Source organism: Gorilla gorilla, chromosome 7 (genome assembly GCF_029281585.2).
Source record: "Gorilla gorilla gorilla isolate KB3781 chromosome 7, NHGRI_mGorGor1-v2.1_pri, whole genome shotgun sequence".
Taxonomy (NCBI): Eukaryota; Metazoa; Chordata; class Mammalia; order Primates; family Hominidae; genus Gorilla; species Gorilla gorilla.
Genome location: NC_073231.2, coordinates 78,332,223 through 78,348,547, shown reverse-complemented (window position 1 = coordinate 78,348,547; position 16,325 = coordinate 78,332,223). Strand labels below are relative to the sequence as shown.

The 16,325-nt window shown below is 42.0% G+C and overlaps 1 protein-coding gene across 3 annotated transcripts in view; it reads left to right on the top strand.

Annotated features, from left to right (window-relative positions):
- The window catches only part of POMK (protein O-mannose kinase), a 54,768-nt gene extending 39,093 nt beyond the window's left edge, over window positions 1-15,675 (top strand). For all 3 annotated transcript variants that reach the window (XM_004046973.4, XM_004046974.4, XM_055349169.2), the window contains one exon: window positions 1,185-15,675. In XM_004046973.4, coding sequence (XP_004047021.2) covers window positions 1,185-1,955 — 771 coding nt within the window. In that variant the 3' untranslated portion in view covers window positions 1,956-15,675. The remainder of the gene's footprint in view (window positions 1-1,184) is intronic.
- The last annotated feature ends 650 nt before the right edge of the window (window positions 15,676-16,325 follow it).

Here is a 16,325-nt window from a genome sequence, read left to right as displayed (position 1 = left end):
CGCCTTGGCCTCCCAAAGTGTTGGGAGTACAGGTGTGAGCCACCACGCCTGGCCCACCCTGCTAGTTTCTAAAAAATGTTTTGTAGAGATGGGTTCTCACTATGTTGATCATGCTGCTCCCATCTTTTGATAAGTTTCAGTGTATGCTTTTATAAATAATGTCAGATTTTTATTCCTGGAGCTTCTCACCTATTTCCGATTATTGCCTTAGATTTAGATGTTAGAGTCTCTTGATAAATAATTCAAAAAATTGCTTTGGAAACCATAACCTTTATTTGAACGATGACATGGCACACTGCTTGCAGAATGAGCCTGGGGCAGGAATCTCCTGAGTCCTGAGCCTGCTTTCTCTTTTGTAATCTTCTGCCTTCTCTTGGGATTTAAGCAAAAGATCAGAGGTTCTTTCTTTAATTACAGTGCTTCCTGCAAGCAAATGAAAGGTGAAAATCCAAGGCAGAAATGTGCACTTGCTCTTCTATTAGCTGTGGACTGTATGAGAAGGTCTAGTGTTTATGTAGCATTTCAGCTCCTGCCTTTACAGCTGAAGTAACACCAAACCACAGAACATGCAAAAATGTTTTCCTTACATATAAATGTTCTTATTTATGATTTACTATGCCACCTTTTAAAATTAATGAGTAACATTGTTACACGTGATGGGCAGGGCCCTACGCCCTCATGTAGGCTTTTTGGGGTCTCCACACTTACCCACTTTTCCAGTCCACTCCCCTGCCTCCTCTTCCTCCCCACCCACTGTGTGGTGGTCCATTGGAACTGGCAGTCTACTTGCCACTCCTCCCTGCCATGCAGTTATATGGAGTCTTCCCTCCTGAGCTAGCACTCCCCTGCGCTACATCGAATCTGCAGGTCCCCCTCGTTCTATGAGACCAGCTTCCCGAAGCCTTCCAGCACCCTCTGCAGCAGCTCTCAGTGTCCTGCCCAGAGGCAGTCGCTTCCTGCCCTGAGGTTCCACCCACTAATGTGGCACTTGCCTTGCTGAATGCTGTGTTTGCTCATCGGTCTCTCTTCATAACTAGATGGAGAGCAACTCTACGATGGGGTCTGCACCTTGTTAATTTCTGTATCTTCTGCAGAACACCTGCCACTTAAAAGATATTTGTTGTTCTTTGGTCACTAAATTAGGTGAGAGTTCAGGCCTGATGCTCTCTATGGCTTTGTTGCAGGTCTTTCTGTCTGAGTGGAAGGAGCACAAAGTTGCTCTCTCACAGCTCACCAGCCTGGAGATGAAAGATGATTTCCTCCATGGACTGCAGATGCTGAAATCTCTACAAGGCACACATGTTGTCACGCTGCTTGGCTATTGTGAGGATGACAACACTATTCTTACTGAATATCACCCTCTAGGTTCCTTGAGTAACCTGGAAGAAACACTAAACCTTTCAAAGTACCAAAATGTGAACACGTGGCAGCACAGGCTGGAGCTGGCCATGGACTATGTCAGCATCATTAATTACCTGCACCACAGCCCTGTGGGCACACGGGTCATGTGCGACTCCAACGACCTGCCGAAGACACTGTCCCAGTATCTGCTAACAAGCAACTTCAGCATTTTGGCAAATGACTTGGACGCCTTACCCCTGGTGAACCACAGCTCCGGGATGCTGGTGAAGTGCGGCCACAGGGAGCTGCATGGGGATTTCGTGGCTCCAGAGCAACTGTGGCCCTATGGAGAGGACGTTCCTTTCCGTGATGATCTCATGCCCTCATATGATGAGAAGATTGACATTTGGAAGATCCCAGACATCTCCAGTTTCCTTCTGGGGCACATTGAAGGGAGTGATATGGTCCGATTCCATTTGTTTGATATTCACAAAGCATGCAAGAGCCAGACTCCCTCAGAAAGACCCACTGCCCAGGACGTTCTGGAGACCTACCAGAAGGTCTTGGATACACTTAGAGATGCCATGATGTCTCAGGCAAGAGAGATGCTGTGAAAACCAGTCCAGCCAATGAAGGTGGGATTGAAGGGCTGAATGGAAGTTACAGCATTCTACTCTGATGGTGGAGTTTTTTGCCTGAGTTTCGTGTTTTATTGTTTTTTTTTTTTATGGCTTAGCCGTGTGGTTCATTGTCCACACCCACATGTACGTTTGTATGTAGTCCACATTGGTTGTTAGATTTTTTTTTTTTTTTTTTTTGAGATGCGGTCTTGCTCTGTTGCTGAGGCTGGAGTGCAGTGATGTGATCTTGGCTCACTGCAGCCTCTGCCTCCCAGGTTCAAGTAATTCTCCCACCTCAGCCTCCTGAGTAGCTGGGATTACAGGCACACCACCACGCCTGGCTAATTTTTGTATTTTTAGTGGAGGTGGGGTTTCACCATGTTGGCCAGGCTGGTCCCGAACTCCTGACTTCCTCGGCCTCCCAAAGTGTTGGGATTCCAGGCGTGGGCCACTATGCCTGGCCAGTTGTTAGATTTCCATGGATTTGTAGTTTCCAAAGTTTCTCGTTATTGATTTCTACTTTTCTTCCATTGTGGTCTGAGAAGGTACTTGATATGATTTAGATTTTTAAAAATTTATCGAGACTTGTTTTGTGGTCTAACATATCGTCTATGCTGCAGAATGGTCCATGTGCTGATGAGAAGAATGTATATTCTGCAGCTGTTGGAAGAAAGGGTCTGTAAATGTCTGTTAGGTCCATTTGGTCTATAATGCAGATGAAGTCTGATGTTTCTGTCTAGATGATCTGCCCAATACTGAAAGTGAGGCATTAAAATCCCCTGCTTTTTTTTTTGTATTAGGATCTGCCTCTCTCTTTAGCTCTAATAGTGTTTGTTTATACATGTGAGTACTTTGGTATTGGGTGCATATGTATTTAAAATTGTTACATCCTTTTGCTGAGTTGATCCCTTTTTCATTATGTAATGATCTTCTTTGTCCCTTTTTATGTTTTCTGACTTAGTCTATTATGTATAAGTATAGCTACTCCTGCACATTTTTGGTTTAAATTTGCACGGAATATTTTTTTCCATCTGTTCACTTTCAGTCTATATGTGTTTTTACATGTGAAGTGAGTTTGTTATAGGTAACATATAGTTGAATCTTGTTTTTTTAAAATCCATTCAGCCAGTCTATGTATTTTAATTGGAGAATTTAAATTATTTACATTCAGGTTTTTATTGATAGGTGAGGACTTAGTCCTGTGCTTTTGTTTTCTGATTGTCTTGTATATATTTTTTCCTATCTTTTTTATTTATTCTTATTTTTTATTTTGAGACAGAGTGTTGCTGTGTCTCCCAGGCTGGAGTGCAGTGGCAGGATCTCGGCTCACTGCAACCTCTGCCTCCCAAGTTCAAGCAATTCTCCTGCCTCAACCTCCCAAGTGGCTGGGATTACAGGTGCCCACCACCACACCCAGCTAATTTTTGTATTTTTAGTAGAGACGGGGTTTCACCTATCTTCTTTTGTATTGTTTACTTTACAATTTGGTGGTTTTTTAAATAGTCATAATGTTTGATTCCTTTTTCTCATTTGTGTTTCTGTTCTATTAGTGAGTTTTAAGCCTTTGTTTGTTTTCATGATGGTAGATACCATCCTGTCTATTTGAAGATCAGATGAGATTGGGTGCGTTCAGGGTGGTATTAATGTGGGAATGAAGGAGGACTGGAGAGACAATGGGGTGAGACAAGAGGATTTTTATTGAGTGCACTCAGACCCAGCTGATAACATTCCAAAAACTGGGCCCAGACAAAGACAGTACTTGACTTTTATACACACTTCTAAAAGGGGGTGGGCTAGCTTGAAACAAGCTTACGGTGGCGTGAAGCAAAGATACAGGGGCAGAACAAAGGCAGCTAATCAAACTGTGACAGGTTCATGAGCCAGGATTACATATGACCTTTGCTGTGCAGCTCACATGGCTGTTATCTAGGCTTGCTCAAAAGAGCCTTGCATGGGCTTATCTCATAACGTTCGCTATGGCACCCAGACTGCTGCAGCCCAGGCCTGCTCAGGCATGTCTTACAACCTTCACTGTGCTGATTAGTTAAAACAGAGTACTTGTAGTTACTGGTTACAGAAAACCGGAATCTATAAACTCATATGTTTACTCATAGGGGAAAGGAAAATTAGTTTTTTTCTCCCTATGTTGAGGGAGTGCTGGGAGAGTCTCCAGAGTACATTCCTTTGAGCCTTTGCTTATTTGATAATGTTATCGAGACTTTGTCTGGGTCCAGGCTTTGCCTGTTAACTGCCTTTGGGATGAGTCAGCCTAATATAGAAAGCTTGTTTTTCTCTTTTTAATTTTATTTTTCTTTCTTTAATTTCCTGCCTCAGTATGGCTGTCTTTCTCTTCCAGATGTAGGATTCCCTTAAGCATTTCTTGTAGGGCTGATCTGGTTGTGATGATTTCCCTGTTTTTTTTTTTTTTTGAGATGGAGTCTTACTCTGTCACCCAGGCTGGAATGCAGTGGCACAACCTCTGCTCACTGCAAGCTCTGCCTCCCGGGTTCGCGCCATTCTCCTGCCTCAGCCTCCCAAGTAGCTGGGACCACAGGTGCCCGCCACCACACCCGGCTAATTTTTTGTATCTTTAGTAGAGATGGGGTTTCACCATGTTAGCCAGGATGGTCTTGATCTCCTGACCTCGTGATCTGCCCTCCTCAGACCTCGTGATCCACCCGCCTTGGCCTCCCAAAGTGCTGGTATTACAGGTGTGAGCCACCGTGCCTGGCCAGTATTTTTTTTTTTAAAGCTAAATTATCATTAATGTTAAAATTTAACTGACCATGTATATAACTGTGTAATTGCTGCTTTCTCACAGAACTGTCTAGGATTCATTCAACAGACCACAGAAATGAGGTCTGGCATTTAACAGACTAATGATAGAGGAAATAAACTGGTTTATACAAGAATATCAAAATACTGTCATGTGGTTTAGTGTAGCTCAAGTTATGAATTAGTGCCAACTCTTGCTGCAGTGTCTCTGACACAATTTTATCTTGGAACTTGGCGATTTAAGTTGACTTTCTTCACTGAAAAGAGTTCTTTCATGATACTCTTCATGAATTGCTCATATAGCAGCTTAATCTCTTTCATTTGCTGTTTCCTAACAATGCTAATTTGTTGCCACATCTTTGGTTGCTCTTGAAATATTTTAATTAGTTTTTCTTCCTCTCCTCAGTCTTCTACATGTCTATGTTGTATTCTTGAAGCAAAGTCAGCAACTGTATAGGATATCTATAATTCCATTTCTGCATTCTGTGTTCTCAAAATAACATTCAGTTATGTTCTCGGTGTTGATGCAAGCTTTTGTATATACTTTTGAGGCCTTTTTCTTTTTGCAGCAAGACCCTGTTTAATGGCAGCTGCAATTACTTGTAGCTTCTCTACATCAACCCCCTTGTCTTCCTCATCTGTTTCTGCAAAGGTTTTCTTTCCCTGTGCTAATCAGTTTCTGGATCCTTTTCTCCCTGTTGCATTTCCTGGGTGGCCATGACCTGAGCCTCCAACTGGACCTTGGCAGCCCTCCTGTTGCTCCTCCTGCCTTGGGTGCAATCTCTAGTTGTCCTGGGATGCCAGAGGCGACTCCTCAACCCTAAGGGACCCTTGATGGTGCTCCCTTACAGGACCTGTATAATGCCTCACTATGAGGCTCCTCTGAGGGCCTGGGGTCCTCCTTCTCTCAGTTTTTACTTGTGTGGGAAAGACTTTATGTGTCCTTCAATTTTGAAGGATAGCTTTACTTAGTTTAATATTCTTGGCTGGCAGTTTTTTTTATTTCAGCACTGTAATATATATTATCCCATTCTCTCCTGACCTGTAAGTTTTTTTTTTTTTAAACAGGAAATTCTCTTATAAGTGACTTGATGGTTTCCTTTTGCTGTTTTTTGAATTCTCTCTGTTTTTGACTTTTGACAATTTGATTGTAATGTGCCTTGCAGAAGACCTTTTTGGTTTGAATCTTTTTTGGGATTACTGAACATCCTGTATCTGGATGTCTGTATCTCTTGCAAGACTTAAGAAATGTTTGACTATTATTTTGCTAAATAGGTTTTCTGTGCCTCTTCCCTTCTCTTTCTTGAATTTATTTGGTCTGACTGGGTTATTTCAAAAGACCTGTCTTCAAGTTCAGAAAATCTTAGTTTTGCTTTATCTAGTGTACTTTTGAAGCTCTCAGTTGCATTTTTTAATTTTATTCATTGAATTTTTCAGTTCCAGGATTTGTTTGGTTATTTTTCTATATCTATCTCTACTGACTGTCTTATTCAGATCATGAATTGTTTTCCTACTTTCTTTGTATTATCTGTGTTCTCTTGCAACTTGCTGAGTTTCCCTAAGATAATTATTTTGAATTCCTTTTCTGGCATTTTTATAGATTTCCTTTTCTTTTGAATCTGTTACTGGAGAATTATTGTGTCTCTTTGGAGGCATCAAATTTCCTTGCTTTTTCATGTTTCTTGTGTCCTTATGTTGATACCTATTCAGCTAGTGGAAGAGTTGCTTCTTCCAATTTTATGGATTGGCTTTCATAAGGAAAGACTTTTTTGTAGGCATATCTGTAGTTTTGGTTGTGATTAGGATGTTTTGGCTTTGATTCTGGTGAGCACAGGAGTGTAGGCTCAATGATTTCTTCAGCTGTAACCAATGTAACTGGTGTCATGTAACCATGTCACTGTGAGTCCTCAGTGGCTTAAGTTGCCATTGTTAGCTGAGGCTGTTGTGAGGCTTTTCTGGGGAAAGGGATGCCAGAGGGGCCAGTCCCTGGGCCTTTTGGTGGCATGGGCAGGCTTTAGCTGTGGTGGCGATGGGCTGGGCATGCTAGTCCTCAGGACCCCAGCTGTTGTAAGTGCTGGTAGTGGGGGGCCCAGGTGGGCTGGGCCTCAAGCCCCCAGGCAGCATTTATGGTGCTGGCAGTGGCAGTAGCAGCAGTGGGCTAGACACTGGACTGTCAGGTGGCAATCATAGCTGTTGGCAGTAGCTGTGGCAGGATGAATGGGACAGTTTCTAGCCCCCTAGGTGATGCACTTGGGTGGGCACTGGTGGTGGTAGGTGGGGCAGGCCTGTTCAGGCCTTGGGATTGTGTGCATGGGCACCAGTGGTGTTGGATGGGGTGGGCCAGTCATCAGGCCCCCCTACAGAGCATATAGGCACCAGTAGTGGCATGAGGGAAAGATAGCACTGGAGAACACTGGTGACAGTGGGTGGAGCAGGCCTGTCTTTAGGTTCTTGGATGGCACATATGGACACACTGGTCCTCAGGCCCCCTGAAGGTGCACACAGGCATGCTGTTGCCCTGCTGAGAGGGGCAAGGTTCTGTTGGTGGCATTGGTGTTGGGAAGATGGCTCCCAGGTTCTGGGAGCTTCAGCTCCCTTTTTGCTGGGGTAGCCTCCGTGGTGTGCTATACTGCCTGTTCCCTGGGATATAAGACACTTCATGGGTCAGAGTACTGGGGGCCTGGCTGCACTGCTGGGTGATTGTGATACTGCAACCTTCTGGATGGATGTGGGAGGATGTTCTTGGGGGCCCAGGGATGTGGACTGCAGGGGCTTATTGGACCCCAAGGCAGGATATAATCTGGTGGGGGCTAGCCTCTTAAAATGGTGCTGTGCCACAGCAGCATGTTTCTTGGGATGTGAGTAGGATCCAGTGGAATTCCCTTTCTGGAAGAACACATTTGCATGGATTCCAGGCAGCTCCGTATACTGGACTCAGGGCCTGTGAAGGCTGACGGCATCCCCTGTGGGTGCCAGCATCTGTGCTGCGAATGTGGACCACTGCAGTTGTTTGACTTTTCTTTTCCCAGAAATGGGATTCCCCTCCTGCTTCTGAGCCAGTCCAAGACATGCTGGCTGCTTTATTTACTGCTCCCTTTGTGCCTCAGAAGTTCCCTGTTGAATAGTGTTCTGTCTTTGGTGCTCTACTTGACATGTGGTTAACTACTTGCTTTTTTGGTCCTTTGTTGTGGAGGAGTTGAGTGCCAGGCTCACGGTTTTTTGATTACCATAGTTTTGTAGTATTTTTTGAAATTCAGAAGTGTGAGACCTCCAACTTTTTCTTTTTCAAGATTATTTTGGCTGTTGAGTCAATTATGATTCCATATGCATTTTAGATGGATTTTTCTATTTCTGGAATTTTGCCATTAGGAGTCTGATAGATACTGCATTGAATCTGTAGAGTGCTTTGGGTAGTATTGACATCTTACCACTATTAAGTCTTCCAGTACATGAACACATGCATTTTCCTGATGACTAATGATGTTGTACCTTTTCATATGCTTATTGGCTATTTGTAGATCTTCCTGGGAGAAATGTCTATTCAGACTTTTTGCCAATTTTTTAATTTGTCCATTTAAAAATCAGGGTTTTTTTTTGTTGTTGAGTTGTAGGAGTTCTTTTTGTATTCCTTGTACTAGTCCCTTATCAGATATATGCTTTGCAGATGTTTTCTCCCAGGTGGGTTGTCTTCACTTCCTTGGTAGTGTCTTTTAATACACAAAGTTTTAAATTTTTATGAAGTCAAATGTATCTACATTTTTCTTTGGTTGCTCATGCTTTTGGTGTTGCATCTAAGAATCCACTGCCAAATCCAAGGTCGTGAAGATTTACTCCTATGTTTTCTTCTAAGAATTTTATAGTTTTTGCTGTTACATTAAGGTCTTTGAGCCATTAAGATCTTTGACTTAACTTTTGTATATGATGTAAAGTCATTGTCAAACATCATTCTTTTGCATTTGGCTGTCCAGGTATCCCAGCATTATTTGTTGAAATGCCTACGCTTCTTTATATTCCCTTGACTCCTCTAACCAAGGCAGTTGGACCTTTGCTACTACCACTGCCCTGAAACTGCTGTCACTGGGTTACTGAGGACTGGGTAGCTTAGTTGAGTAGATAATCTTTTGTTGTTTCCTCCTTGTAATATACAAGCCTTGGCTTCTGTGACATCATACTCTCCTAATTTTCCCCCTGTCACTGTGGCTTCTTCTCAGTCTCTGTCCATCCCTGGTGCTCCTGAAGGTTCTGTTCTCAGCCTTAAACACATTACCTGGGTGATCTCATTCTCTGCCATGACTTCACTTGCCATATATGTGCTGATTTTCCCCAAATTCCTATTTCTCCCGACCTTTACATCTATTTTATTTGCAGGTCATATATCTAATAAGGAATTGATATCCAGTGTACATGTAGAACTCCTGTAATTCAATACAGAAACCAAACAGTCCAATTAATAAATGGAGAAGAGATTTGAATGAACATTTTTCTAAAGAACATCTCAAGCTCAAGATTTCCCAGATAACTTTTCTTTCTTCAAAATCTGCTTCTGTGTTTCCTTATCTGTAGGTGGCACAGCATACATCTGATTTCCCAAGCCAGAAACCTCATAGTTATTCTTGACTCCAGGAAGAAATATTATTGAGTTTTTAAAAACTCAGCTTATTGACTCATTGTTTTATATAATAAAATGCAACAGTTTTAAGTGTATATTTCAATGAGTTTTAATACATTTATGTACTTGTGTCACTATCCTCATAGATAGAGACAAAACATTTCTATCACACCGGCAATTTCCTATGTGTCCCATCCCAATCAATCCTTTCCCCTTTGCTGGCTCCAAACAATGACTCTTTCCTATCTTTTTAGAAAGATTAGAATTGCTTTTCCAGAGTTCCAGTAATGGAATCATACAGTGTCTAAGTCTATTTGTGGTGCTATAACAAAATACCTGAGACTGGGTAATTTATAAATTATAGGAATTTATTTCTCACAGTTCTGGATGCTGAAAAGTTTATGATCAAGGCACTAGCAGGTTTGGTGTCTGAGGGCCCAGTTTCTAATTTGAAGATGGTGCTTTGAACACTGTCCTCACATGGTAGAAGGGGCAGATGGGCAAAAAAAAAAAAAAAAAAAAAAAGTGGGGGCAAATGCTGTGTGTAGCCCCTCTCATAAAGGGCTTAAGCTCATTCACCAGGGAAGAGCTCTCATGACCTAATCACCTCCAAAGACCCCACCTCTTAATACTATTGCATTGCAGATTAAGTTTCAACATGAATTTTGGAGGGATACAAATATTCAAACCATAGAATATAGTAGTATAGTGTAGTATATATTTTTTGTGTTTGTCTGCTTTTGCTCAGTGTAATGTTTTTGAGGTTCATCTATGTTGTTGCATGTATTAGTAGGTTGTATCTATTGGTGCATAGTTATTCCATTGTATGTATGTACCACACTCTTCATTTACCTGCTGATGGATATTGCATTGTTTCCAGTTTTGGGTTATTATGAATAAAACTGCTGTTAACCTTAAAATATAAGTCTTTGTGTAGACATATGTTTTCATTTGTCTTGAGCAAATACCTGATTGGTCAGATGGTCATATGTCAGTATATGTTTAATATCATGTACTTCCAACTGTTTACCAAAGTAGTTGTGCCATTTTATTTTCCCACTAGCGATGTATGAGTTCCATTTGATCCACATCTTTGCCAACACTTGTTATTTATTTCAGCCCATTAAATTTTAGCTGTTTTAGTGGGTGTGATTAGTGTCTCAATGTAGGGTTTTTTTGTTTTTGTTGTTTTTTTTTTATTGCCTTTCTCTATTGCCCAGGCTTGAGTGCAGTGGCACAATCATAGCTCACTGCAGCCTCAATTTCCTAGACTCAAGTGATCCTTCCACCTCAGCCTCCCAAGTAGCAGTTAGCATCAAGGTTTCTTTCCATGTGGATATCCAATTGTTCCAGCATTATTTATTGACAAGATTATCCTTTCCTTCATTAAATTCCTTTGGCAGCTTGGTGAAAAACCAATGGGTGGGTTTATTTCTAGGCTCTCTATCCTGTCCCTTTTTGTTTTTTTTTTTTTGTTTTGAGACGGAGTCTTGCTGTGTTGCCCAGCTGGAGTGTAGTGGCATGATCTCGGCTCACTGCAACCTCCGCCTCCCGGGTTCAAGTGATTCTCCTGCTTCAGCCTCCTGAGTAGCTGGGATTACAGGCATGCGCCACCATGCCCAGCTAATTTTTGTATTTTTAGTAGAGATGGGGTTTTACCGTGTTGGTTCGGCTGGTCTTGAACTCCTGACGTCGTGATCTGCCTGCCTTGGCCTCCCAAAGTGCTGGGATTAGAGGCATGAGTCACCACGCCTGGCACCTATCCTTTTTTAGTAAATCTTAACATCAGGTAGTTGTAAGACCTGCAAATTCGTTATTTTTCACAATTGTTTTGGCCATTTTAGGTCCTTTGCATTTCCACATACATTTTTAGAATCAACTTGTCAATTTTAACAACAACAACAAAACAACAACAACAACAAAACTCCTGGAATTTTGACTGGGATTGTATTGAACTTATAGATCAATTTGGGGAGAACTGGCATCTTAACAGTAATGATTCTTCCAATCTATGAACACAGTATATCTCTCCAACTTTTTAGGTCTTAATTTTATTAAATTGTTTGTAGTTTTCAGTGTTCTGGTCTTGTACCTGTTTTAAATTTTAAAAATTCCCACTTTGGGAGGCTGAGGCAGGCAGATCACGAGGTCAGGAGTTCGAGACTAGGCTGGCCAAAATAGTGAAACCCCATCTCTACTAAAAATACAAAAAAATTAGCTGGGCATAGTGTCGCACATCTGTAGTCCCAGGTACTTGGGAGTCTGAGGCAGGAGAATCGTTTGAACCCAGGAGGCAGAGGTTGTAGTGAATCGAGATTGTCCCATTGCACTCCAACCTGGGCGACAAGAGCAAAACTCTGTCTCAAAAAAAAAAAAAAAAAAAAAAATTCCATCATAAAAGAAAAAAATTCAATTGTAAATTCCAGTTTTTTCAGTGTCAACATCCAGTTGTTTATGTCCAGAAAATAAAAATACAATTGATTTTTGTATACTGACTTTGAATTCTGTGACTTTGCCAAACTCATGAGTTCTAGTAGCTTTTTGATGGGTAGATTCCTTAAGATATTCCACATGTACAATCAGGCCATCTTTGAATGGAGCCAGTTTGTTTGCTTTTATATTTCTTTGCCTTATTGTGTATCCTTGCTTTGTTCTTGATCCACAGGGGGAAGCATTCGGTCTTTGCAAGTGTCAGGTTAGGTTTTTTGGAGATGCCTTTATCATACTAAGGAAGTTCCCTCTTTTTCTAGTTGCTGAGAGTTGAATAGGTGTTCAATCTTGATCACATGGGGCCATATGACTTGCTCTGGCCAGAGAAACATGAAGGAAGTCATAGACATCTCTTCTAGATAGGCGCTTGAAGAGCCAGTGTAGGATTTGCTACATTGTCCTCCCACTGCCGCTTCTGCTGTGATGAAGCGTTGGGCATCAGTGTGAACAAGAAAGGGATTGTTGTTGGGGTAAGCCATGAGGTTTTGGAGCTGTTTGTTAATGTATTACAGTCTAATGAGAAGGTTCTTGCCCTCAGGACAAACTCCTTGCCTTCATGGAGCTTACATTCTAGTGCAAGTGGGGCAGACAAATACACGTAATGTCAGGTGGAGATTAGTGTAATGAAGAAAAGCAGGATCCGAGGCTCCAGCACCTTTTAGCTTTAGATAACGGTTTTTGTGGAAGGCCTCCTTAAATGAGGCAGCAGTTGGCCTGAGAGCTGAATGAAGTGAGGGAGGAGCCATGAGGTGTCTGGGTAAGGAAGGGTCTTCCAGCTACAGGAACAGCTATGCACAGCCCTAAGACAGGAACTCCAGACTCTCCTGGACATGGAGGGTGTGACAAAACTGTCCTCCAAGTGAAAAGAGAAGGGCACATTCACCCAGTGACTTCTGTGGTTTAAGCCAGGGCTGGGCTAGAGAGGGCCGCTGCTGTGTATTAGGCAGAAGATGACTAGTTGGCCATGGCCTGGCCAGACCGCTCCAATGCCAGCGTCCTTCAGCTCCTGGGATTTCGAGCGATGGGGCAGGGGGCAAAGAGGAAAGAGGGAGTACCTGAATGTCCTGACATTCTGGCATAGGGGCTTTCTTTGAGAAAAATCATTTGACTGAACTTGAGTTTGTGAGATAGCTCATGACCATTACTTTCCTGAGTTATTCTCCACCTTCAAACTCACCAACAGCTTCTACTGTACTTAGGAAGAAGCCTGCACTCAACTCTGCTATCTAGTTCACCTCCTGTCTCCCCTCTCCCCTTAGAGAACCCTGCTCCAGTTGCCCCAGGTTTCTTTCAGTTCCTTCACAAAGTGACACTTTCTCTGCGCTGTTGGAAAGGCTGTTCCTTCTCCTGAGAACACTCTTCCTGCTTTCTCCTGGCTAACATCTCTCAGGGCTCAACTTAAATGACAGTCCTCCTGGAAGCCTTCCCAGACAAGCCTGGGTGCTTCTGTCAAATGCCACCTTAGCATTTTGTCCTTCTCCTAATAGCACTAATCACATTGTCTTGTAGCTTTAAAAAATTATCAAATAATTCAGACACCCAAAGAAGTATAAAAAATAATACAAAATGCACCGTATCACCCAACTTAAGCAATGAAACACTGCCAGTGAAGCCCTTAAGGTTCTCCTCCCTTCCTGCTCTCAACCCTTACCAGAATTTAATGTTTATCTTTCTGAGACAGCCAGGTGGGAAGGGGTCCCCAGAGAAACTCCAACTGGCATGCACACTGGTGTGCTTTGCATGTCTGTGTGGTTTGTAGGTAACTTCACTGCAGGCCTCCATCTTGTTTTACAATCTGGGGGCATGGCCTGTAACTCCCTGGTAAGGCTTTGTTTAGCAATCCTGCCTTAGGGAGTGAGTCCCTTTCTAGTTTGATAGCTGCATGTTTTCCTAGCCCTGTCTCTTAAAGGATCCCACCCAGTGACTGAGGTTTCTTCTGCCTGTCTGTGTAACTATATATATATGTTGTGTATGATGTCTGTAAAAAGAGCTCTAATTAATCTGGCCTAAAGAAAGACAAGCGCTTAGATCAAATTTTTTTTAAAGAGAAGATAAAAGCTGTGGTACCTTTCAGTTTATGTGACTTTAATCTTTGAGAAATAAAAACAGCTTTAAAGATTATTGGTAAAAAGCAGATGCCATCAAAATGTAAATAGGCGGACTAAATTATGCAGGCCAGATGCAAGGTTTGCTAAGTGTTTTAAGGTTATAAATTGCTTTTTGGGTTTTGAGAACTATTTGACTTGCTGGCTTCACAATTATTAAGGCCTGGGAACATATGGAACTAACCACACCCTTAATTATGCTAGGAGTCAAACCTTGGCTGCATCTGGCACACAAAACAACTTACCAAGTTTTACATTAAAATTAAAAATTGCTAGGAGTTACTGTTTTAACATGTAATTGAGACTACTGGAAATAGATTTATATGCGAGGTGTGTAAGAACAGTAAATTTTTTTTTTTTTTTTTTGAAACGGAGTCTTGCTCTGTCGCCCAGGCTGGAGTGCAGTGGAGTGATCAGGGCTCACTGAATCCTCCGCCTCCTGGGTTCAAGCTATTCTCCTGCCTCAGCCTCCCAAGTAGCTGGGATTACAGGCATGCGCCACCACGCCTGGCTAATTTTTGTATTTTTAGTAGAGATGAGGTTTCACCATGTTGGCCAGGCGGGTCCCTAACTCCGGACCTCATGATCCACCCGCTTCAGCCTCCCAAAGTGCTTGGGATTACAGGTGTGAGCCACCACGCCCAGCCAAATGTGTTTTTTTGTAAAAGGTTATAAGAAGGCATGGAAATGTAAATTTTTGCCTAGGGTTAAAGGATTGTTTTAAATTAGATAGGATGAAGTTGCAGGTTCAAACAAGTGGTGGAAGCATTGTGGAAATTAATCTTGCAAAGGGGTTCTCTATGTGAACATATTGACTAAATTTCAAAGGGTATTATATGATTTTTCTGTAAATTGAGCATTGAAATAAAAGCACAACAAGGTATTCTTAAGGCACTGATCTGCTCTTCAGCAAAATTTGTAAAGGGTTATAAAAGATTTTTGCTTCTTTAAAATTTCTGAGTCATCATTTTGGCAAAATAAATAACTTATGGTAATCTGGAATTCTGTTTCATAACATCAAGTGCTTTAAACCTCGAACATATTTAACAGCCTTCCCAAAATCAAACTTCAGTTTCAAAATTGTCTTTCCTGATGTTTGGCTTTTTGGACTGTTTGGAGTGCCCCTGAAATATCCAAGAAATAGGTAAACAGGATCATTTGACATGTTTAGGTACATGGGATTGCCAAAATGATGTTCAGTTTTCTTTAGGTTATATTTTTGTGAATAATGCTAATATATGTTCCAAAATTATATGGGATTTCTAAAACTCTAAGTATATGCTATCAACCATAATTAAGGTTGTTAAGTTATTGTAAACCACAGAGATAGCCAAACTTCTTTGTCAATTGTGTTTCTAACTGCAACTAACCTGGACATTTGGCTAGTCACAGACAATTGTTGTCTTGTTTTAATCATTTTCAAAAGATGGTTTATAACAAGCAATAGGACTCTGGCAGGTACTCTCAAATACAGGTTTCTGATAACTTTGGAGATTGTCACATTGGAATAAAGGCAAATGTACAGGATTCATAAAGAGCTGAAGTGTTCACGAATATCAAGCAAAACAAGAACTAAATGGACTGAACTCAAAGCTGAAGCAAACTTTTTGACTTTTGCTGGGAATATTGTTGATCCTTGTTTTGTTTTTCAGAGTCAGGGAAACTTAAACTATTTATGGTCTTCAATAATTGACTAAGGTATACTCCTGTGAACAAGATTTGGAGCATGCTTGTTTCTCTTTGCCTGGTTCCTTTTTTTTTGTGGACAGAGTGTTACTCTTTCGCCCAGGCTGGACTACGGTGGAGGGATCTTGGCTCACTGCAACCTCCGCTTCCCTGGCTCAAGCAATTCTCCTGCCGCAGCCTCCTGAGTAGCTGGGACTACAGGCGCGGGCCACCATGCCCAGGTAGTTTTTGTATTTTTAGTAGAGATGGGGTTTCACTATGTTGTCCAGCCTGGTCTCGAACTCCTGACCTCAAGTGATCTGCCTGCCTTGGCCTTCCAAAGTATTGGGATTAGCTGTGAGCCACTGCGTCTGGCCTGGTTCCTCTAGAATCTGGAAACTATCTGTGAGTATTCCTAACTTGTGGCAATATAGTTGTTTGGATCGGTGCGATAGGAATCCATTTGTCTTTTGTTAACAAGACGCAATTGGAAAAACTGGTTATTTTCCCGAGGCTTTCACTGGAAGGCTATGCTTCTGTTTAAAGAATCAATCTCGACTTGCAGGGCCAGTAAAAGCCCAGTGGGGAAATTGGCCTCATACTCTTGTCTACACAGTCCCTGTACAGGGTTCCTGACCTGTGGTCAGTAAAGAATGTCACTTGCTAACAGGTCCAGGGGCTCCAAGTTTATCCTGGGACCTTAAGAGGAGAGGATCACCC